We start from the raw sequence: 24,235 nt of genomic DNA, 5'->3' as shown, positions 1-24,235 counted from the left end.
TTTCTGAAGGAGAGCACTGTCCCACTCTCTAGCTGGGATGGCCTTAGCCCCTCAGTTTTCACTCTCCTGCCCCTCCATGCCTTTCTGGGCATGATGCTCCCACTCAGGGCTGGCCAGATACAAGACAGAGAGAAATACCTCCACATAGAGCCCAAAGAACCCTTGCCCCTCCCCCTCCCTGCCAGCATCCTGCCCCCCTCCATCAGCCAGGAATGGATCTGAGATCAGGTTGGCAGCACTGATGCCTGACCTTGTGGCCATGCTCTTGCTGCTGGGCTGCTCTACAGTGCTGGTACCATTAATCAGTCCTTTCCCCGGGAGTCATGAATGGCAGCTGATCCTCCACACCGCAGGGCCCACCTCATTCAATGTCTGTTTAAACTGATGGGGGAAGGTGATGATGTAACAGCCAACAAGGTGTAAATGACATCTTGCCTCACCCAAACAGCACCATCTCCTGCCTATCCAAGGGCTTGGCTAAGACCAGCAGCTAACCTAGCTGAAACATCGTAAGACTGAGATGTTAGGGGGGAGAGGGAGGCATTTCCAAACCATCATCGCTATCCACTGAGGGCAGCTATCCACTGAGATTAGGAAGCCAATCTGCAGGCTCTCTGTGCTCTGGGACTCCTCATTGCTTCTGGATACTTAATAGCAACTGCTCCAAACTGTGCTCTTCCCATCTACAGCTGGCAAGGAAACAGTGTTCCCTTTTGGTGGATTCAGTCTTTGGCCGCAGAGATCCACATGTTGGAGATCTCCAGGCTTGGTTACTGTAATTCTCTGTACCTACAGAGGGTCTGTCCACACTGCAATGTAAGCCCAGGGTTAGTAGAACACAAGTTAATAGACCTTGGGTTTGTTAACCATTGGTTTGAGCATCTACACTTATTCGTAACCCCAGGTTAGGAATTGTTGAACCCTGGGCCCCAAACTGGTGCTCCAGTGTCTATACTGCATTGTGCGGGCCTGAGTCCAACCACTCATATCCTAGACTTGCCACTCTAGCTCTTTGTTCATGGTGCAGTGTGGGAAAATGTGATCATCCATCAAACTTGATTGTCCAGAGGACACAGAAAGTTGGCCAGTGGCATTGTGGGATATTTTTGGTGGACCTTCAGGGAATGTCTCCACTGCAATAAAACACCCGTTGCTGGCCTGTGTCAGCTGACTCAGCTATGGGGCTATAAAATTGCATTGTAGATATTTGGGCTGGAGCCCAGGTTCTGGAGGGTCTCAGAGCCTGGGCTCCAGCCTGGGCCCAAACATCTACAGCACAGTTTTATTCCCCCGCAGCCCAACTCGGCTGACACATGTCTCCCATGGATGTTTTACTGCAGTGTAGACATTCCCTCAGAATCCAGGGGGGCTGCATCTCCACTGCAAAGCAGTAGGACTTGAACCCTGGGTCTGGGCTTGACTGAGGCTTTGATCTGCATCCCCGTGGGGTCCTGGGACCGGGTCCTGGGACCAAGCCCTGGGTTAGCATGACTGGAGTGTAGACAGAAGGGAGTTTTAGGCTTGAGCCTGAGTTTGAGCCCTGGGCTTCCATTGCAGTGTAGACATGCCCAGCAGGACAGCTGGTTGTGACCCCAGGAGCCTGTGTGATGAGCAGCACAGACCGTTGAGAGCGCCATCACTCTGATCTCTGCCTTGTCTCCTTGTGGAGTGTTATGCCAGGGTCTTCCTATCCTGCCATAACAGCTACAGAATAATGGCACCATCTGTCGCAAGGGCGAGGCTCGTTGTGCAGGAGACGCAACTTTCCTGGTGACCAGCTTGTGAATCGGGAACTCGCTCCCAAAACACAATGAGGTGCTCACAGAACTTAGAGCAAGGTGCAGAGCCCACTTCAGCTCTTGGCCATGTTGTTCTAGGCAGGGTGTGGGGCACTGCCTAATAAGGTTGCTTGCCATGTCCCATTGTAAGATCCTGTTTTCAGTTGCTTATAACTTTGCCAAAGTAACTATTTGGACTGAAATATCCCATGCTGGGTACCTGCCTCGAGGCTGAATTTATTAGAAAACTTCAGTCAAAATGTTTGAGCTGTTTCCAAAAACAAGGATAAAACGTTATCTTGCCCATGTTAAATTCTGCTGACCTCTTCCCTTGGAAAGCTTTAGTGTCCCCAGGATTTGGCAGGTGGGTGGCTATTGTGTCAGGGATGTGCTTTTGCTGGCTCTGTGGAAAAAAATGCCCATGTTTGGCCTAGTTATAAAGCTTTGAAAATCAGTCTGTATGTGATCAGTAGAAACTTCTTAGAGTTTAGATTCTGCACTGGGCATGCTCCAGCCTGAGGCTGTGGAGGATTTTCTCTGCAATTGCTGCTCTGGGCTGCTGTGGGCCGGGCTGGGTTCAGATGCTGTAACTGAGGCCTTGGATACCATTTGTGGAACTACCTGTACAGCAGTTTCCTGAATTACAAACACTTGGTGTTTAGTGAGAGGCATGGCATTCTAATGCTCCGGTTTGAAACTGGGTGTTGTGGTTTAGCTCTAGTTACAACCTTAATTCCAGCTTCACCAGTGTCCATTTCTTCCTAGCACCACTCTTAAAACACTACTTTCCTTCCAAGAGACAGGAGAACTCAGATTCTCTGTATGCTCACAGGAGCAGAACTCCATAAAGAGAGTAAAAAACTCACAGCTGCACATGTGCTCTGTCAGCTCCCATTCATGTATATGGGGCTGCAGAGTGAGTGCTGGTTAGCAGCAGATGCTCTCTCCAGGGACTCCACCCCGGAGGGAGGTGAAAGTGAAATATTTGGGTGTGGACATAGATGCATATTCCACAGGCCCAGAAAGACCCACTGGATATGAGGACAGAAAAACTCACTAGGTCAGTGGGCTCTTCAGGACAAAGAAGATTCCTTCCCCTCCCTCCCTTCCTCTCCCCCCACAAGCAGCTGTGTCTGGGCCTCCTGGACCCACTAGGTCACTCTGCATCTGCAGAGTGTATAAGACATACAAGAGTCTCAGGGGCTGTGTGGACAGGAGAATGTATACATTTATTTTAACTTATAAAAGCCAAAGCTGCCTCTCTGGTGCCAGATAAAGGGACACTGATAGCGTACAGATCTGTGCATTATATCATTTTACAGCAATAAAAATGAAAATTTAAGTATCACATTTGTCTGAAAATGCTTTATCTATGCGTGGTTCAAGCCGCAACTGATTCCTCTGACTGAAAAACATTGGGGGGAAAATGTCCCTCTCTTTTTCCTGTTTGCTTTGTGCATTTGACAGCACTTTGTTTCCAGTCAGTTTTATTGTTTCCCTGCATAGTCATTTTCCCTCTTTGTGTGTGTGGGTCTTTCACACAGAAACAGGGGAAAGAAAATCTCATTTTAAAGTGTAAGAAAATAGAATTGTAGTACCCTGGCAGGTGTCGAACTGGAAGTTACTTTCACTATGTTTTAAAAGTGTTTAGATTTCAAGTTGATTTCAAGTTTAATGGGCAACAGGTTTAAAACAAATAAAAGGAAGTTCTTTTTCTCACAGCGCACAGTCAACTTGTGAAACTCCTTGCCTGAGGAGGTTGTGAAGGCTAGGACTATAACAGGGTTTAAAAGAGAACTAGATAAATTAATGGAGATTAAGTCCATTAATGGCTATTAGCCAGGATGGGTAAGGAATGGTGTCCCTAGACTCTGTTTGTCAGAGGGTGGAGATGGATGGCAGGAGAGAGGTCACTTGACTATTACCTGTTAGGTTCACTCCCTCTGGGGCACCTGGGATTGGCCACTTTCAGTAGACAGGATACTGGGCTGGATGGACCTTTGGTCTGACCCGTTCTTATCCCTTCAAAATATCACATACAGCATTTTAAAGAAAGGCAGTCCTAAAATACTGTGGGGCCTGGTAGGCGGATGAGTAAGGATTTGTAGTAATTGGCTGTTGGCACGCAGAAGTTTCTGAAAGCTGTGGGCATCATGTTTGGGAAGCTGCAAAGCACAACATGTCTACAAATAAGGCAATACTTAGAATGTCATATTGGAATGGACAGCAAATTTTCCCAAGCCACTGGCAATACGAGATAAAAGCCAGATCCTCTGCAAAATGCTTAGCATGTAGTACCCACTGCACCATTTATACGTGGCTGTGCTGAGTTGTGCCACTCTTCTCAGAACAATGTTAACTTGCCATTAGTGTTCTGCACAGTTATCTGTTTTTTCTGGGGTAGCACTTTGTTTTTACTCTGACTCCTTCCACTTTCCTTATCCTCCTTTTTGGACTTCTGAACGGAACATTATAGCATCTCAGCCAAAAAGATGATTTTTGGCTTGTGTACAGAATTTGGAAACAATGTGCATAAGCCATGAGAGCAAATGGCAGCCACTTAAATCATGTCAGAACTCAAGTGGAAAACTGCTGGATGGTGATCAGAATGACACACGTGAGTTGGAGCACAAATATCTCCTGACCCACAAGTTGTTTGGAAAATCTCCCCAAATTACATCACCTAACCCTGATGCTTTGGGAAATAGCTGAATTCGAAATGGTCTCTGAGCCCTGGGATTGTGGCAATACTTTTCTGGCAGATGTCCAGGGCTGAACATAGTTAGTCCCCATGCTCAGCTGAGCATTTGTGTATAGAGGTTCAGTCTGCCCTCATGATCGCTTCTGAAAAGAGGCATTACATTAATGTGGACAGCAAAGAGAATCTTAACCAGATTAATTTTCAGGAAGGCCTCAAGCCCTGGGCAAGAACATTTGGCTACATTCCTGGCCATTTCATTTTGTCAAGACCAGCTGCAGTTGGAGACTTCACAGAGGTTAATGATGATATGTGCCACTTATCACTTCCAAAGAGGTGTACCTCACAACCCCTTGGGGGCTACCTCCCTTACTGTACTTGAGTGGTGTCTTCTATATCGTCCAGCAGCACAGAATGTAAGAGCCACAGAAGGAATACATTGTTCACTCCTGAGGAAATTGTGCACCAAAAATAAAAAATTCTGTAACAAAATATTAAAAATTCTATGCACAATATTTTCAAAATCTGCAAAATTCTGCATATTTATTTGTCAAAATAACACAATATAATCACACCTTTTTCAATTTAAAGACACTGGATTAGCTAAAACAAGTTGAACTACAAAGAGAGAGAATGTAAGTGAATAGAAGTAATGAGGCATAAAAGTCAGAAATGGTTACAAGTAAAATAATGATAAAATGTGTACTGGGATCCTTCTTCTTCTTTTTTTTAAATGGAGATATCCTATCTCCTAGAACTGGAAGGGACCTTGAAAGGTCATCAAGTCCAGTCCCCTGCCTTCACTAGCAGGACCAAGTACTGATTTTGCCCCTACGTGGCCCTCTCAAGGATTGAACTCATAACCCTGGGTTTAGCAGGTCAGTGCTCAAGCCACTGAGCTATCCCTCCCCCATCCCATCCTTCTGTTTAATGGCTCCTTCCTTCGTCCCTTCTCATGCAGTGAATCAATGGGCAGAGAGAGGAGGGGTGCCTTAAGGTGTTTGCCACTGCAAAAAGGAGGGAGAATTTCCCCAGCTTGGAAAACACTTCCAGCTGAGATGCAGGAGACAGTGTCTATAGGAAAGGATGTTCTCTCCTGTTTTTCCTCACCTGTTGGAGCTTTTTTATTTCCCTTCCTGCTTGGTGACTCTGTTTACTAGTTAAATGCAGATTGAGCAGAGCACACATTCCTTTGTCTCAGACAGACCTGTTTGCGTACCTCAGTTTGGAACGTGTGTTTATAACACCACACAGTGGAATCTTGTAACTTCACATACAATGTTGGCCCACATATTTAAGCAAGACAGTATTGACCAGCAAATTATGAGTTTTCAGGTGGTACCTCACAGGGCATACTTTGTACAAAGATCATTACACAGCATGTAGGGTATGGACACGGGTACATTGTGCCACACCCTTCCTAGCAAATCCTGCCATGAAGCGTTGACAGGCTAAAGAGACAAGGAAGAGTGATTCTCTTCCCCACCCTAAAGGCTGCCAAGGGACAGAAAGACTGCATGACTTACCTGGCGTCACAGGAGGGGGAGGAATCGAACTCTGGTCTTCTGAGTTACGGGGCAAGCGTCTTAACTATAAGGCCAACCTCTTTCTCTCTCCAAGGTACTTGCCCCGCCCCCCAGTAGTATTTGAGTGCCTGATGCGTGTGTGACATTAGGCACATGTGAGGAAGTTTGCAGGAGGATGCGGGAGGGGTGTTTGGAGACGACTCATTCACCAGAAGGGTACAACGAATGTGTACAACGAAAAATATTTTTACATGTAATTATGAAATTACTACTTCAGGTTTAAATCTACTAATTTTGCAAGCACTGTGTGTGTTTGTGAGAGAGAGAGACCCACCAGTTGGGTCCAGTGAACACAGCAAATAGTGCTGTGACCACAGGGAGTTTTCTTCTCCGCTGCACGTATGGCACAGCACAGACTGTGCAATGGCAATCTGAGAGCAGGCACGCCATCGCAACTTTGCATGGGTTGAAGCACTACTGGATTTCCCGCCCAAGCCCCAGGCTATGTGTTGTACTCTAACTGTCCCAGATGTGCCTGCTGGACTACATTAACACACTAGAGTGCACCAACAGGGTCCCCCTAGGGCAGTTAAAGCACAACACAGAGGCTGTGGGTTGGGTGAGGAATCCAGCACCTCAAACCCCACTGAGAATCACCATGGCTTGGCTCCTAGCAGACCTTTGCTATGCAGTCTGCATGGGAGGAGAAGCAGGAGGGAGTACTGGAGGAGGATCATCCCAGGAAGGATATCCAGGCCCAGGGCTGGCCAAGGTAATTGTGACACTTCCCAGGAGGACCCAGCATTAAAGCACCTCACTATCACCTGTCTTTAATATGAGGAAGTCTTGTCTGTGCCCATGATGGATCAGCTCCTGGAACCACTAACCTCTGGCAACACAAGCCCAGGCCTCTCTTTCTCTGTAGAGGTTAGTAACTGGTGCGCATCAACCTCCCAGCATCCCTCTGGAGTGCACCTCCCTGTTTGACCCAGCACTCGCAGAACTCTGAGATCCGCTATTCCCAAAGGAGTAGGACACAGCAGCTTGTAAGATTCAACTGAGGACCAGCACTTTGCTTTACACACAGCACTTAAATAGATCTATAGTGAACATAGGCATTAATTGTATTATCAGAGAACAGATTCAAATGTTAGTGAGAATATTGGAAACAAATGGTGACATATTAAAACCACAACACGCTTTCTAGAGACTAAACTTAACTAATAAGTTATCCTCTGTCTAGAAAAGTTTCTCACCCTAAGCTTTCTCCAGCTTTTTCAACCAAGCCAGTTTGAGAATCTTTCATGAAGCAAACTCGTTGTCCCTTTATTTCTTAAGTGAGGGATGCCAGGGTGTCTGCCTTGCCCCCCAAATACACCAGATCAAACCTTGGATGTGCACCTCACGATAGTTTCTCTCTCCCTCATCTCTTACCTCCTGTTACTGTCTTTCTGAAGTCCCTGCAAGCGCTTCATTAGCATTTGACTTAGAATGTTAACAGTTGCCTATTGAGAACCAGACCATACTCACTGTACATGTAAACAGATAAATGGATAAACATCTCAGGCCTGGAGAGAAACCTCCTTTCACCTTTCCTGGTGGCCAACCCCTGCTGCATACCCTAAGAACATATTTTCTGTCTATATACATAGCTCCTTACACAGTATCTGTACATACACTTCTCAATGATATTGATGACCAGTGTGACACCAGCTTTCTTCAAGTGCTTGTTCATGTCAATTCCATTCTAGGTGTGTGCGCACCCACGTGCACAGTTGTCGGAGATTTTTGCCTTAGCGGTATACATAGGGTCGGCAGTTGCACCCTCTGGAGTGCCATGCTCATGTGTCGGTATATTAGGCACAGCTGGCCCTACACCCTCTCAGTTTCTTCTTACTGCTTGTGGTGGTTGGTCGGAGCACCTCTTTCCTTTGCCTAGCAAGGGGTCAGCGGTTTTCTCCTTTGATTTGTGATTCTAGTGTTTGTAAATAGTTTGTTTTCAGTAGTTAGTCAGGTAGTTGTTAAGCACTGTAGTTAGTAAGTTAGGGTCCGGGCGGGGACAAGCCCCGATCTCCGAATTTTAAGCCCCGCTCCGACTGTAACAGGCCTGTGCCTGTCAGTGACCCCCATAGCATCTGCCTCAAGTGCCTGGAGGAATCACATGTAAAAGAGAAGTGTTGCATCTGTAAGAATTTTCATCCCAGAACACAGAGAGATCGCAACTTCCGCTTAAGGGCCCTCCTCATGGAGGCTGCTCTCCGCCCGGCCTTGGAGTCGTACCAGCCGAACTTGATTCCCAGTACTTCAGCCTCAGTGCACAGTGCACTCCTGGCACCGGGCTCTACCCTGCACCGCTCCCCTTTGCCGGTGCCCAAGAAGAAATCAAAGAAGCATGATCCAGCACTGAGTAAGAAAAACCATGGGGCATTGGGCAAAGGACACTGTTTGGGCTGCCTGCCCACTCCGGAGCCGCACGGGGTGGCTCTCCTATGGGGCCTCATAGCTCCCCGAGGGATCCCCACCAACCCCAGGGAGCGGTAGGGGACCCAGACTTGTGGAAATAAAGAGGCAAGAGGCTGGACCTTTTTGGAAGGAAAATGCATTCCACGGCCAGCCTTCAGTTTAGGGTCACAAACCACCAAGCTCTTCTGGGGAGGTATAACTTCAATTTATGGGACTTTCTCTGTTAAGTTCAAGGATTCCCTGCCACAGTACTTGGCCCAGGAGTTCAGGGCCCTTGTTGAGGAAAGTATTACAGCAGCAAGATGCTCCCTCCAAATGATGTGGGATGCAGCCGATTTGGCGGCTAGGGTGGTCACTTCAGCGTTGGTCATGAGGTGCAGTTCCTGGCTTCAAACCATGGCCCTGTCCCAGGAGATGCAGTCCTCAATCCAGAACCTCCCGTTTGATGGGTTGAAGGACACACTGGCTACCCTCTGCTCGCTGGGCCTCAGTCGGTGAGGAAGCAGTGCCGTCCGCCCCTGCTGCCAAGACCCTGGCAGCCTTGTCAAGGGTCTGCAAGGAGAAGGGATAGGGACCTGAGTTTTAGTCATTGCTGCCCTTCCTCCTCCGGTTCACCTGTGCGACCTGGCCCGGCAAAGCATCATGGGGCCAGAAGCACTCGTTTTGATGGTGTGCTCAAGAGCAATGTCGTAGTCGAAATCCTGGATCCACCTCATTCTTTCCTCAACCATCTTCGTCCCTACCATTCGGTCTGTTGCTGGTCACCTCGGACAGTTGGGTGCTAGAAATTGTATCTCTAAGCTACACCTTGCAATTCTCGGCTGCACCCTCTTCAGGGACCCTTCTCATGAGCAACTCCTTATTCAGGAGGTTGACAACCTCCTACAGCTGGGCGCAGTGGAGCTGGTCCCTTGGAAAAGGAGGGGGAGAGGGCTCTACTCCCGCTACTTTCTGATTCCAAAAGAAAAAGGGGGCCTATGACTTTCCTGCCCAAGGTTGTTTCACAGTTTCACATGAGTCAGGACATGTTCTTGCCTGTCTTCTTCCCAAAGCCTCATAAATCTGAGGAGGAGTGTAGATTGCACTCTCTGGACATTGGGAGACCGCTAGCCTTTTACATCCAAAGGACCAAGCCATTCTGCAAGACGACATAGATTTTGTCACAGTGGCAGACAGGATGAAAAGTCGTCCCATGTCCACCCAGAGGATTTCATCATGGATCACTGCTCATAGGCGCTGACTTCCCCTCTACCTGGGGGGGGTGCTCGCCCCCTCCACCCAGGCCCCGCCTCCACTCCACCCCTTCCCCACAAGCTTCCACCCCGTCTCTTCCTGCCCCTGCTTTGCCCCTGCCCTGACTCTTTCTGCCCCTTCCCCCGAGTGTGCCGTATCCCTGCTCCTCCCCCTCCCTCCCGGAGCTGACCTTCACGCCGTGAAACAGCTTTTCGTGGCGGTCAGGAGGCGCTGGGAGGGAGGGGGAGGAGTGATCAGCAGTGCTGCCAGCGGGGGAGAGGCGCTGGGGGACAGGTGGGAGACTGGGAGAGCTTGGCTGCTGGTGGGTGCTGAGCACCCGCTAATTTTTCTCCTTGGGTGCTCCAGCCCTGGAGCACCCACGGAGTCAGTACCTATGTCACTACTTGCATCCGGTTTTGCTACGAACAGGCAAAAGTGCCTCCACCGACAATTGTTACCGCCCACTTGACTAGGGCGCAAGCCTCATCAGCGACCTTTCTGGCCCAAGTGCCAATTCAAGATATCTGCAGGGCCGCTACCTGGTCGTCTGTGCATACGTTCACAGCTCACTATGCACTTACTCAGCAAGCCCCAGACAACGCTGGCTTCAGTAGAGCAGTGTTGTAAGCTGCACATCTGTGAACTCCGAGCCTACTTCCAGGGATTCTGCTTGAGTAACCTAGAATGGAATTGACATGAGCAAGCACTCAAACAAGAAATAACGGTTACCTACCTTTAGTAACTGTTGTTCTTCAAGATGTGTTGCTCATGTCCATTCCATTACCTGCCCTCCTGGCCCTGAGAGGGTGTAGGACTGGTGGGGCCTAATATACCAACGCATGAGCTAAGGCAAAAATCCCCGACATCTGTGCACGTGGGCGCGCACACACTTAGAATGGAATGGACATGAGCAGCACATCTCAAAGAACAACAGTTATGAAAGGTAGGTAACTGTTTTTTCTGTAGAGACCTCACATGACACTCCTGTGTGAACTAGCATGTAAATATCATACCCAGGTATTCTAGTAACCTTCATGCAACCCTTATGCCCTCTGCCAGTTGGCAGCAAGAGATTCCTGGGTCACAGTAATGAAGGGCCCTAGGTGGCTAGGAGCTCAGCTTTCCTAGGGTCAACACTCGTCTCTCCTTGCTTGCTCCCCTGACCCCCACCCCCAAAGAAGTGGGGGCCTAGGGGGTTCAGGCCCCCCAACCATAGACAAGGAGGGGAACGGGTCTTGGTCCCGCTGGGGAAGGGGAGGAGAAGAGTGAGTTCCAACCAACCTCCTTAACTTTTTTCATAAACATTCCTCAAAGTGTCAGACCAAGGCTGGCATCTCTTCAACAGCCCCCCCCCCCCCCGTCCCCCGCCTTTAAGAATGGAGTCCTGCTCCCTGCCCTTCAGTTCTGGCCCCCAGAGAGCAAGCGCTGTATAGAGCCCAGCTTCTCCCCTGTAGGGGGCTGCAGTGAGCGGGCTGAGCCTGCGGAGCCAGTAGTGCGAAGGCTGGAGATAAAGAAAGCAGGGCAGTGGGGCCTGCACAAGGTGCGTGGAGGGCCCTGAAGGATGGAGGGGGGTACAAAATAGAGTACTCTGGGGGGGGGGGGTTGGTAAGGAGCGAGCCCCCAGTGTGTGTGTGGGGGGTGGATACATCTGGGTAGGGAGGGGGCAGAGCTCGAGACCTGTGGGGAGCAATCCTGTATAGAGCCTGGGCAGACAGGGCAGAGCAGAGCACATATCATTCATACAACCCCATCCCTGCACATGCAGCCCTCCCCAGGGAGAGAAGTCACCCTGGCCAGGGCACTCCTGGAAAGTGCTCCGGTACCGCGGTGACGGGGTTGGTAGGAGAACCCAGACAAAACTGGGGGGCAGCACAGATCACTGGGCCGCCTGGGGAAGGAAGCCTCTCGGATGGAGCACAGCCCTTGGGAGACAGGAGGGGCAGACGTGACGGGGTGGGGGTAATGGAGAATGTCAGGGAAGAGCAGGGGCAGGGCTGGGGCCACATGGGTTAACAGGAGCACGATTACAAGGGCTGATCCTGCTTTGGCTGGGTGCTAAGGTGATGGGGCTGGGGCCATTGCAATATACGATTGAGGGCCAGTCCCCTTTCGCCAGAGGCCTGGATCTCTGAGGGCCAGGGCCACGGCATCTGCAAGGACTGGTCCCATCTCAGTCTAAGGGGACTGTTGCCCCCTTACTAACATTCAGTGCGGGTGTTTTGGTTGGCTAGCTCCGAGCACTAAAAGGGGAAGCGTTGATGGGAAATCAGGAGCCTGAGACTGACAGTCCCCAGGAACAATGGGGAGAGTCCAATGCTCCAGATCAGTCTGATTGACAGGGCAGGCAGGCTAATCAGGGAGTCAGGAGGCCAGAGAGGTCCCTTCCTCCATGTGAACTGGAATGGCCTGAGTCAGACAGAGTGGGGCCGAGCTAAGGAGAGAGCAGGGGCCCGAGCTAAGGTGCTGGAAGCAGAGCTGCAGCCCCAAAGCCAGAGCACAGCTCAGAGAGAGCAGACCTGCCTTGGGAGGAGAGCTGCAGCAACCAGAGCCAGAGAAACAGCCCAGGGAGCTGAAGGCAGAGCAGCAGCAGCAGCCCTGCTGAGGCAGAGTGGAGCTGGAGCTGCGGCTGGAGCAGTCCGGAGCTGGGTGCGGTGAGCAGCTGGGGAGCGGAGGGAGACCTTGGGCAGAGGGCCCAGTGCAGGGAGACACCTCAGCTAAGAGGCTATGCAGGCCAGACTTGGAGGGGGATCGTAACCCTGTCAGGGCAGGGGCAATGCTGGGAAAAAGGGTCCTGCCACCTAGAGCCTGAGAGCTTGTGGCCACCGCCGGGGGAGCAAGTGTCCAACCCCCAGCCTCTCTGCAGCACAGCCAGGGCCTGAGAAGGAGGCCTGGGACCTACAAGGAACAGACTTTGAACTGCCCTGATGTTCCAGAGACACTGTTTGTGATGTTCCCTGCCACAGAGCAGGGTGATCTGTTTTCCTTTAACTTTTCCCATTTTTCCTTATTCTTCTTTTTAAATTAATTGTTAAACAACTTGTATTTGCTTTAAATTGTATGAAATGATCAGTGGGTCAGGGAGGTGCCCAGTACAAAGAGAGTACCCCGGAGTGGGGACACCCTAGCCCCTGTCCTGGGTGACCACAGCAGGGTTGGGGGTCGAGCCCCCCAGGAATCCTGGGCCCAGCCTTGTTGGGGTTTACGAGGACTCTGCCAGACAGGAGAGTGGAAGGGGAGTCCTCAAGGGCAGGTAGGCCTCTGGGTAAAGGAAGTGGGAGCGAGGACTCAGATCCTTTCGCTAGCCCACTTCACCGGGGTAGTGCAGAAGCCAGGAAAGTTCCCCACAATAGCGGGACCATTCACCCGCTTACATCAGCATGTTCTGGGGCAACGGCAGGACTGTACCAAAGAGGGTACTGATGTGCACCCATGGGGAGTGTCTTGCTGCTTGTGGTGATGGAGCCAGACCCGATTCTGGCCCTGGAGCCCGTACTCAGGAAGCAGTTTCCCTTTTCCTCATCTTACTGACAGCCCTAGTTTTGGCAGCTCCCCCATGTAGAGCAGCCAGGAGCCAGCAGCCCGCCCCAGCCACAGTGATCATCTGGTCACCCACTGTGCAGCCCAAGTGTCTCCCTTCTGGCCATGCCATTGCTCCGCTGCTGGGGCTGGAGGTTTGTGTCACTGGCTGCCTGGCAGCACTGAGATCTCTGTGCCTCACATTCAGCACAGCTCTGCAGCTGGCCTGAGCTGGGCCCTGTGTCTGCATGCATGCGGGGGTGACTCGTGCAGCACCAGGACTGCTCAACAACAGGCCTATTCTCTGCCGCAGGAGAGTACAACAAAGCCCCTTAGAGACTGGCCCAAGTGCTCTGGCTTGTACCAGGTGATGATGTCAGAGACGGGAGCTGGGACCATCCCCCTGCAGTCTAGTGGATGGCTTTGCAGGGCGACATCCTGGGCCAGTTTGCACTGTGGGCCCTGAGCCCGCCCAGCGTAAACACACCTGAATAGCGTCCAGCTCAGAGCTGGGGTGGTGGGCCCTTCCCCTCACCTCTACCAGGACCTTCTTCCAGGACCTGGGGGCCTTGGCCCCTCCTAGGCGAGGCTCTGAGTTCTCTGCGGGCAGCAGTGGATTCCGGCAGAGGCCCACTCACGGGCTGCTCCATGCCGTTAGCCCATTTGCAGGTGCCAGTCTGAGGCAGAGCCTGTCCTGATTGGCAGCCCCAATAGAGCAGCCCCAGCACTGGCAGGCCATCTGTCAGCCAGTTAGCAGCAGCTTCACACTTAGTCAGATGTGGCCATGGGGCATGGCCTCCCTTGCCCCTCACTGCCCTGGGGATGTTCCCCTCAGCTGCACACCCTCTCACTTTATTCTCTGAGATATTTAAAAGCAGGCAGCTTAGGTGTGCCAGACACCAAGGTGGTGAGGAAAGTGTGGGGCTGGTGATGTTCAGCCCTGGCCCTCTACTGTCTCTCTGGACAAAGGCCTAGTCCCTTGGCCATGTGGTAAGCACAGGGGGGCTGGGCAGTGAATCAAGGGGTTATCCTACCATCAGCCTGTGCTGGGATCATCTGGCCATGGTCCCCAGACCCTGCTGCTCTGGGGGGTGTGATGGAGCACAGAACATCTTGTCCAAATCCCCCTCATTTTCCAAGAGCTGAGGAAAATGACAATGCAGTGCAGTGCACACGGTGCACTCAGTGCCTCCATATATTGTACAAACCGAGTGCTAAATAAACACCCATTGAGACAGGGAGAAATCCATGTTGCACGGAAGACCAGATGAATGGGAAGAAAGCCTGTCTTCTAGTTGTGTGGGGGCAGGGGACTCTCCGTGGTGGGGAGAGGTTTACAAACAATTGAAGGACATAGGAAACCTCTCAGGCACTGTGGGAGGGTGGCTGTGCCATGGGAGGGATGGCAGAGTTCCGGGATGGAACCGGGCTGCACTGTGTGGGAGGGCATGCATTAAAAGCCAGCTCCTTCCTCACAGGCAGGCCCACCGCTAACAGGAGGGCAAAGGAGACATTTGCCTCCTGAACAATCTTCGGGGTGGGGGGGGGAGCAAATTACTGTCAGAAAGGCCAAAATATGTACAAATTTCCAGTGTTAAGCAGTGGAACAGGAGACTATATAAATTATCAATCACAGCAAAATGCTGACCCAGTAGCCAAATGTTGTTTTTTTGCACTTAAAATGCAAGATTTTCAAGGGGGTTGACTAGCCCTGGGGCTCCTGGAAGGTTGTTTTTTAAATAGCAACATCATAAACTCATAAACTTTAAGGTCAGAAGGGACCATTATGATCATCTGGTCTGACTCCCTGCATGCTGCAGGCCACAAAACCGTCCCTACCCCTTCCCTTGACTCTGCTGTTGAAGTCCCCAAATCCTGTGTTTTAGAGACTTCAATTGGCAGAGAACCCTCCTGCTAGCGATCCCTGCCCCATGCTGCGGAGGAAGGCGAAAAACCTCCAGGGCCTCAGCCAATCTACCCTGGAGGAAAATTCCTTCCCGACCCCAAATATGGCGATCAGTAAGACCCCGAGCATGTAGGCAAGAGTCTCCAGCCTGACTCTTGTTAGCCATTATACTATTTACCTGCCATTGCTCGGTATTCCTTGGCTAATATGTTTTACCATTAAACCATCCCTCCATAAACTTACCTAACTTAATCTTAAAACCAGACAGGTCCCTCGCCCCCACTGTTTCCCTCAGAAGGCTGTTCCAATATTTCACCCCTCTGACGGTCAGAAACCTTCGTCTAATTTCAAGCCTAAACATCCAGGGGCTTCAGATTACCCCCCCCCCTCCAATTGATGAGACTCTAGCCTGGGCCCTGCTCACGGTGATTTAATTCTGTTCAAGCAGTCTCATCCAACCTCCATTCAGCAGAGAGAGCTGCCACCCCCTTAGGCTGTGCCACAAAGCCAACGGAGCTGCAGAGGCACTGGGAGCTGCCCCAGCCTCCCCTCTGTGCCTGGGGCCCGAGTGCTGCTGCCAGTTGATCACTGTCCTTCCTGTGTGCAGCGGGTTGAAGGCTGCCGGGGAGAAGCACTGGAGCTGAGCATGTGCACACAGTGTAGTGGGCACAATGAAAATGTCTCTGCAACTGGTGAAAACTTTCCAAACATGAAAAACTTTTGAACGGTGCCTGCTGTGCATGCTCGGGGGAGCCCCGGCTGGTGTGAACGGTGCCCACTGAGCATGCTTTGGGGTGGCCAGGCTGGTGTGAACGGTGCCCACTGTGCATGTTCGGGAGGGGCGGGGGGCAGGCTGGTGTGAACAGTGCCTGCTATGCATGTTCGGGGGGGCCAGGCTGGTGCGAACAACGCCCGCTGTGCATGCATTGGTGGAGGGGGGCAGGCTGGTGCAAACGGCGCCCGCTGTGCATGTTCGGGGAGGGGGGCTGCGAACAGCGTCCGCTGTGCATGTTCGGGGCGGGGCCCAGGCTGGTGCAAATGGCATCTGCTGTGTGAGTGCTGGGGGGCCCAGGTTGGTGCACTTTGGGGGCCCAAACTGTAGTTTTCTATCCCATTAGATCAGCTCACCTGGATCCTTCCCTAGCTCTGCTCCCCCCAGCCCACAGAGGCTCATAAGTATGAGACTCTGTGTGCACTAGAGCTGATATTTCGCCGGAAATTGTGTTTGTTTCGACCTGACGCTGAGTCCAGTTTTCTTGCTGAAATGAAAAATCCAAATAATTTTGTTTGTCCACAAACAATTTTTTTCTGCTTTTTCATTTCATTTTGGGTTGTTTTCAGGGACTTCACTTTTTTCCCAATCAGCTGAAGTTGGAAACAGAATGCCCGTTCAGAACGATAAGTCGGAGCAATTCACGTCAAACCAGCCAAGCTGAAACTGTTTGCCAGAAACAGGCCTTTTCACTGACAGTTTTTTGCCTAGCTCTAGTCTGCACAGGGTGCAGCTAACTTGGGGAGCTAACATCACCCCGGTTGGCCTGTGTCAACCAAACACCTGCTGAGTAGGGTGCATGTGGCACATAGGCTTGTATCTCAACTCCCCATCATTTCCCAACTGAACCTCACAAACATTCCCTTCAGTTCTACACACTGACTGCCCCCCTGCAGTGCTTTCCAGTGCAAACACCAGCTCATCCCTCCCCAGGCAGCAGCCGCCATGCAGATTGTCATCACAGGAAACAGGTTTGTCCTGGAACCCTTCCAAGAGTCTTGGGATCAGATATGAGCATAAAGGGTGTTTGATTCCCTGAATACAGGAAGGGAAAGCAAAAGGGGGCAAATAAACATGCTTGTTGTTTGTCTTACTGAAGAGTGATTCCAACAGTGACTCTTAACCTTTCCAGACTACTGTACCCCTTTCAGAAGTCTGATTTGTCTTATGTACCCCCAATTTTCACCTCACTTCAAAACTACTTGCTTACAAAATCAGACATAAAAATACAAAAGTGTCACAGTTATTGAAAAATTGCTGACTTTCTCCTTTTTACCATATAATTATCAAATAAACTATTTGGAATATAAATATTGTACTTACATTTCAGTGTACAGTATACAGAGCAGTGTAAACACGTCATTGTATGAAATTTTAGTTTGTACTGACTTTGCAGGTGCTTTTTATGTAGCCTGTTGTTAAACTAGGGGTATGTCTAGTCTGTGAAGTTGTCAACAGAACGTTTGTCTTTCATGGGTACTTAACCCCTCGCCCCGTGAAAGACAAAAGTTTTATCGATGCAAGTGGCAGTGTGAATGCGGCTTTGTCGGCAGGAGCGCTCTCCTCAGCCCAGAGCCCGTACCCCCTCCTGCACCCCTAGCCCTGAGCCCCCCCAAACCCAGAGCCTAGGGTTACCATATTTCAGCAAGCAAAAAAGAGGACGGGAGAAGCCCTGCCCCTGTCCTGCCCTAGCCCTGCCCCTGCCCCACCCACTTCCCCGTCAGAACCCCCAACCCTCCCCCCCGCTCCTTGTCCCCTGACTGCCCCCTCCTGGGACCCCTGCCCCTAACTGCCCCCCAGGACTTTACCCCCTACCTAAGCCTCCCTGTTACTTATCCCTTAACTGCCCCCTCCTAACCCCCCCCATGCCCCCCAGGACCCTACCCCCTACCTGTACCCTGACTGCCCAAAACCTTATCCACACCCCCAGAAAGCCCCCCCCGAACTCCCGACCCCCCCCGTCTCTTGACTGCCCCCTCCACAACCTCCCTGCCCCTTCTCCGACCCCCTGGCCCCCTTGTTGTTGGCCTTTCTTTACCTAATGTCTCGGTGAACTTGCTCAGGAACTGCCTGAGCCGCTGGGCAGCAGCGGGGGAGGAGCTCCAGACTGCCGGAGCCGATCTGCGATGCAGGGAGGGAGGGAGGGAGTGAGCTCTGCTGCAGGGGGAGGAGGGACTCTCTCTCGCTGTCGGAGCCCCATGTAAGTGGCACCATCCGGCTGCCCTGTTAGCCGCGCGTGCTCTGCAGAGGGGAGGGGGAGAGGGGAGTCTGGACATTAACAAATTCCCCCCAGATGCTATTTTTAGTTCAAAAGTCCGGACATGTCCGGGGGAATCCGGACGAATGGTAACCCTACCAGAGCCCCCTCCTGCACCCCAGAGCCCACACCCCCACCCAGAGCCCTCACCCCCTGCTCTACCCCAACTCCCTGTCTCAACCTGCAGTCCCCTCCCACACCAAATCCATTGGCCCCACCCCCCAGCTTGGAGCCCCCTCCTACACCCCAAACCCCTCATCCCCAGAGCCCGCACCCCCAGCCAGAGCCCTCACCCCTTCCTGCACCCCAACTCCCTGTCGCAGCCCAGAGCTCCCTCCCGCACCCTGAACCCCTCATTTCTGGTCTCACCCCGGAACCTACACCCCCATTTAGAGCCCTCACCCCTTTCCGCACCCGTTTCCAGCCCAGTGAAAGTGAGTGAGAGTGGGGGAGAGTGAGCCACCGAGGGAAGGGGAAAGTAGTGAGTGGGGGATGGGGCCTCAGGGAAGGGGCGGAGCTAGGGTGTTCAGTTTTGTGTGTTTAAAAAGTTGGCAACCCTACCTCCATCGCACTGTGAGCCTGGCCTGGGGCGAGGGACCAGGGCCTCCATCGCTCTGTGAGCCTGGCCTGGAGCGAGGGTTTGGAGCCTCCATCACTCTGTGAGCCTGGCCTGGGGTGAGGGACTGGGGCCTTTGTTGCTCTGTTACCTGGGGCGAGGGACCGGAGTGTCTATGAGCTTGGCCTGGATGCTGAGGGGAACAGGCTTGGGGATGACCTAATGTCTAGTGTGGGAGTGGGGGCTACAATTTCTCTTCCAGAGGCTGGTGGAGGGATGGGGAGTGGAAATTGGGCAAGGAGTTTCACAGGATCTTGCAGCACTTGAAACTTGGGTGCAGCACCAGGTCTGTCTGCGTCTCTGACCCCGTGGTACCACTCTGCTGCCACAGCGTGCCAAGGGATACAGTGGGCAGGTTAGTACCAACCCAAGAATCATACTAACTAGGAGTTGTGTTGGTTGCCATAACAACTGAGAGGATGTGCTGGAAAGCTCACATGACCCGCTCCACTTTCTAAATATAAAACCTGCTTTCACACAGTGTATCTGAGACAAGGGGCCAAATATTGTGTAAGAACAAGCAGGAGAAAAGCAGAAATGCAGAATGGAGGAAAATACTGAGAAGGCACAGCTGGGACCCTGTGCTGGGCTCTGTGGGTGCCCAGGACACTAACCATGGCTGAAACCCTACACCAGGCTCTGTGGGTGTCCAGGACACTAGCCATGGCTGGGACCCTGCACCAGGCTCTGTGGGTGCCCCAGGTCCCCCTCCTCTTGCCCCATCTGTTGCTTGTTGCCACAGTGAATTTCACTCACATGTTACTCTCTGAGTCCCGGCAACAAATGTCCCAGGGCCATGTGGGCCAACAGCGAAATGGCTGTTTCTTGTGTTTTTCAACCATTGAACATGTCTCCCTTTTTGGCTGAGCCCTGAGCAGGGCCCGCTCCCTTGGCCACTGGCGCTATCCAACTGGCACTGGCATCAGGGCTCCTGCAGAGGAGTAGAGCATTTGCCAGTGTTGCTAGGGCTCCTCCTCCTCCTTCCTCCCTGACCCCTTGCTCACTTCTGGTGAGGTGATCCACTTTTAGCTTTGCTCTGGGTCACCCAAAGGCATCTGATCTTTCCTCACCTGCATCTGTGAGTTGGCAGGATCTTGGGCTCCCACTGCATGCCTGCTGTGGGTACCAGTGTGAGTGTATCGGTGTCCCTGGGACTGGGTCAGGCACCCTGCATGGGCATTGCATAGCGAAGCACCCCATCCTTCTTGAGTGTGGAACCTGAGCCCGCGATCTCAGTGTGGTCAGGCCCTGCCTGTGTGGCTAGGGGTTCCCTGCCCTTTGCTCTGCTGGTGGCTGAGAGCACTGCTCCCTGGGGCTGCGCTTGTTGTTCTCCTATAACTTTTGCTTTGCCTGAGGGTGGGTTTCAGCAGGCCCCCCAACGGTGAGAGAAGGCTCTGGCAGTCAAGCAGTGCTGGGGTAGGGCTTGTCTTTCTCTCTCTGCTTCCTCTGGCTCCGTTGCTGGGGTCTCTTCCCTCCTGCCTTCACAGCACTGCTTCCATGGCTCTGGAGGCATGAAAATACTCAGTGCCTCCAGCGACCGCCAGCCTCTGCTGCCCCAGTCCTGGCTCTGCTGCCCATATGCCTGCCCTCGCCTCTGCTACTGCCACCTCCGCACCCAGCTGTCCCCCCACTTTTCTCTGCTCTTCCAGTGCCCCACTCCTGGCACCACCACTCCCATCTCTGCATCACTGCTGCCCTGTGTTGGCTGCTGCTATCCCTGTGCTCATCTCTGCCTCTTTGTTGTTCCCACACCAACCTCTGCACACAGTTGCCCTCATGCCTGCCCCAGCATTCCTGCACACCCTGTGCTGTGCTATTGGCTTATGAGAACTCCAGCCTCAGCGGTCAGCGAGGGAACGGCTCACCCTGTCTGTTGTGTGGGGGCAAAGCAGGATTGGTCCTTGCAGGACAGGACGATGTCTGGCGTGTTATCCAATTCCATTTGATTATAGCAACCGGGATGGGGCCTCTCTCCCTTTCTTAGGGCCTTCCCTTCCACGCCTAACAGCTCCAGCATGGAAGTGACGTAGCCAACGTGTCCCCTTCCCTAACTTTGCCCTGTCACTGGGCAGATGGCACAGTTGGAGCTGCAGGCCTGGCTTGTGCTGCTGGCTCAGCCATGGTCGGACTATTTTGAACCAGCCAAACAACAGTGGGAGATCGCAGGGTCCATCTACTCTGCAGCCATAGCCTTGTGGCGGGGGGCCTCAGAGCCTGGCTCAGCTGCCTAGGGCTCACGAGACTTGTGCTACAGAGCTAAAAATAGCAGTGTAGACATTCCCGCCGGGTTTCAGAGCCCAGGCTCCACTGGGTAGCTGCAGTGACCTGCGTTGTGGGGTTGTGAGTGGTGAGTCAAGTCCTTACAGCTCCTCAGCTGGGAGGGACCAGGAACACATGCCAGAGGATGGTTCTTGTTACTCCTAGTCCTACCCCTTGTGCCTGCTACACAACCCCTCTCCTTCCTGAGTTACACTTGCAGATATTTGTCCCATGCCCTAAGCTTTACATCTCCCCTTGTTAGCACACCATGCTGCCTGGGACAATAGGAGCCAGGGACTTGGATCTGTTTCTCCAGGCCGCTTTCCGCATCTGCTGCCTTGCTCGGAACTGTTCCCAGCTGGTCATTGTTTTCCCAGTGATGAGTTGCCCAGAACAGACCTCATTGTTGCAGGTGTATTTGCACCTCAGCCCTGTACAGAAGGACGAACCTGTCTCTCTTTCCTGGATGCCTTTGTGTATGCACTTCAAATATCCGTTTACGCTGGTGCCCTATCTCTTTGCAAACTCATGTCTAATTGGGTCCTCAGGATACCTGTTGCTGCCTCCTAGATTCCTCCCTCCCATGCAGTAGGGGTGTGGGGTCTGTTACCCCCGAAGGATCAGCGGCATTTGTCCAGGTGGAATCTTAGAGTGACACTGCTGCTGGGGGTCACTTTGTACTGCTTCTCAGTCCCCACTGAGGGTCAGAGATGCTCCTAATTTAGTGTCCTGTGCAAATGTCACGAGTGCCCTCTCCTAGCTCAGCTGTAAACATGTGACATCAGCTGGCACCTAGCACATGGGGGCGGGGGTTGGATGTGCTAACTCGAATTGTGTTTCTTTGGCAAAGCTACAGCCCCGACTTTGCCAGCATGTGCTGTGAGCTACCGCGACTCTGGTGAGTTACACAGATGTTTCCTCTCTAGGATCCCTCCTTTTAATGTGGGTTTTCCTGTCGTTTGAAAATGGGAAACAGTTTTTCTCTGTTGAGCAAGCTGAACTCATCTCAAAGGGTCACCCAGCTTGGAAGGGCTCAGGGGCCATGTGCAGCACGAGTTCCCGCAGTCAGCTTTTGCTGTGTGAGGCACTTCCACCTTATCATGTCTAGAGAGGGCTCAGGCTGGTAGCTGGGCTGTGAAACTCTGCCGAATGTACTGAGCAATACTGGCTTCTCTGGGTACTGGCGAACATCCAGGGAAGAGTAACTACAAAAGGACCTTGCAAAGAATTCCTGGGTTGGGTGGAAATCCGAGAGGAAGGGCAAGTTCTGCAGGGAGCCTGCTGAGCCAGCTGCCCCACATGCACGCTGGCTCTGCTGCAGGGCTGCCCACATACAGCGCAGCCAAAGTGCTGGGAGTGAGGGGTGGCAGCACAGGCCTCAGCGCTGCGGCTTCTGCTCTGCAAGAGATGCTTTTGTTCAAAAGGAATGACTCTGGGCCAGTTCTCTGGCCTGGTAGACAGGAGGTCAGACTAAATGGTCACAGTGGTCCTTCCAGGCCTTGGAATCTATAAGACTCTATTAGTTGTCTTTGCTTGCTGAGGTTCAGATACCCGTATTAGGGATGGGTGGGTGTGTGATGCCACTGGAGGGCTAATTATCAATCTGCTCTGAGAAGTTACTTGATTTCTTTCCCTGGTATATTGGCCATAATGGAATGCTTCTGCCTGGGTCTCCCTAACTCGGAGTCTGGTTTCTGGTTATGTGGCTGTGGGAGCCCTGGTGCAAGGTTTCTGTGAAAGTAGTGAGCCTCTCCCCCAGCACCTTCCAGTTATCTCTGGAAGGAGCTGTGTTCAGAAACCCTGACTTCTCTGTTTCCCTCTGGGATTCCTCCCACATTTGCTGCCTCTTTCCCTGTGACATGCTGTGACCTTAGCCCGTGGGGTGGCAAGGGCCTGCCTACACCTCCTGACAGATACCGCTTGCCTTGGGGGAGAGGGCTTCTCAGGGATGGCAAATCAGACATGGGGTGATTGTCATTAGATGTCCTGGTGCCTCCCTGATCTGGCTGTGGGCATTTAGTTCCCTGCAAACATTCCCAAGGCAGAAGCGTAGGGGCACAGGGTTGGAAGTTTTAAAAGAATTTTTTCCAAATGATATTTTAGCCCTTTTTCAGTTCTGCAAGTGCAGAAGGGAGTAGGAGGAGTCCCTGCAGTTACATGTCTTTCCTGCTCCTACAACTTTAAAATGCCCCGTTTCTTGCAATGACATGCTGCGGACAGTTAGTTCCTTAATGGGCCAATACATTTGGGTATTCTCCTGCAGGAGACAGTTGTCACTCCCATGCATGAGAGGAAGAGGCGGACTGTCTATTCTTCTCCCAGCACTGCCACACTGTCATAGCCGGAGATTTTAAGGCCAGAAGGGACTCAACCAGACTTACCTCCTGCAGAACACAGGCCGGAGAACCTCGCCCAGTGACTCCTGCATCCAGCCAATAACTTGTGGCCGAGTCAGAGCAGAGCTGTTAGAAAGAGACAGACAGCCTTGATTAACAGACTCCGAGAGATGGAGGATCCACTAGGGCCCTGGGTAAGTTATTCCAGGGGTTAATTACCCTCACAATCAACAATTTGTGCCTTTGCTCCAGTCTCAAATTTCTCTAGTCTCAGCTTCCAGCCATTGGCTCTTGCTCTGCTTTTGTTGGCTAGACAATTTTCTCCTCGTGTAGGCACTTCTAGACAGTGATTTATAATTCTCATAAATTACCCTGTCAATAATTCTCCTGCCATAGAAGAACTGGAAACCATCATAATAAAAAGGCCTTGAAAAATCATACAAATGAGAGGTGGAAAAGCCATATTAGGTCAGCTGCCGCATCTCCCTCCTCCCCACGTGCCTCAGCCAGGGTTTCAAGGTACACAACCGCTAGTTTTATTGGTGTTGCAAAGCCCACGAACAATGCTACATACTCTTGAGTGCCATCTTCTGATATCTTTTCAACTAACCTATAAAAAGAACAGGAGTACTTGTGGCACCTTAGAGACTAACAAATTTATTAGAGCATAAGCTTTCGTGAACACCTGTTCATGCTCTCTGTATGTGTGTATATATATCTCCTCAATATTTATTCCACTCTATATGCATCCGAAGAAGTGGGCTGTAGTCCACGAAAGCTTATGCTCTAATACATTTGTTAGTCTCTAAGGTGCCACAAGTACTCCTGTTCTTTTTGCGGATACAGACTACCACGGCTGCTACTCTGAAACTAAC

At 51.9% G+C, this 24,235-nt stretch overlaps 1 protein-coding gene across 1 annotated transcript in view; it reads left to right on the top strand.

The window, feature by feature from the left end:
* The first annotated feature begins 23,431 nt into the window (after window positions 1-23,431).
* GAS7 (growth arrest specific 7) overlaps window positions 23,432-24,235 on the top strand; it is a 138,803-nt gene continuing 137,999 nt past the window's right edge. The window contains exon 1 of the mRNA XM_034790254.1: window positions 23,432-23,554. Coding sequence (XP_034646145.1) covers window positions 23,531-23,554 — 24 coding nt within the window. The 5' untranslated portion in view covers window positions 23,432-23,530. The remainder of the gene's footprint in view (window positions 23,555-24,235) is intronic.

Source organism: Trachemys scripta, chromosome 14 (genome assembly GCF_013100865.1).
Source record: "Trachemys scripta elegans isolate TJP31775 chromosome 14, CAS_Tse_1.0, whole genome shotgun sequence".
Taxonomy (NCBI): Eukaryota; Metazoa; Chordata; order Testudines; family Emydidae; genus Trachemys; species Trachemys scripta.
This window is presented reverse-complemented; position numbering and strand designations above follow the sequence as displayed.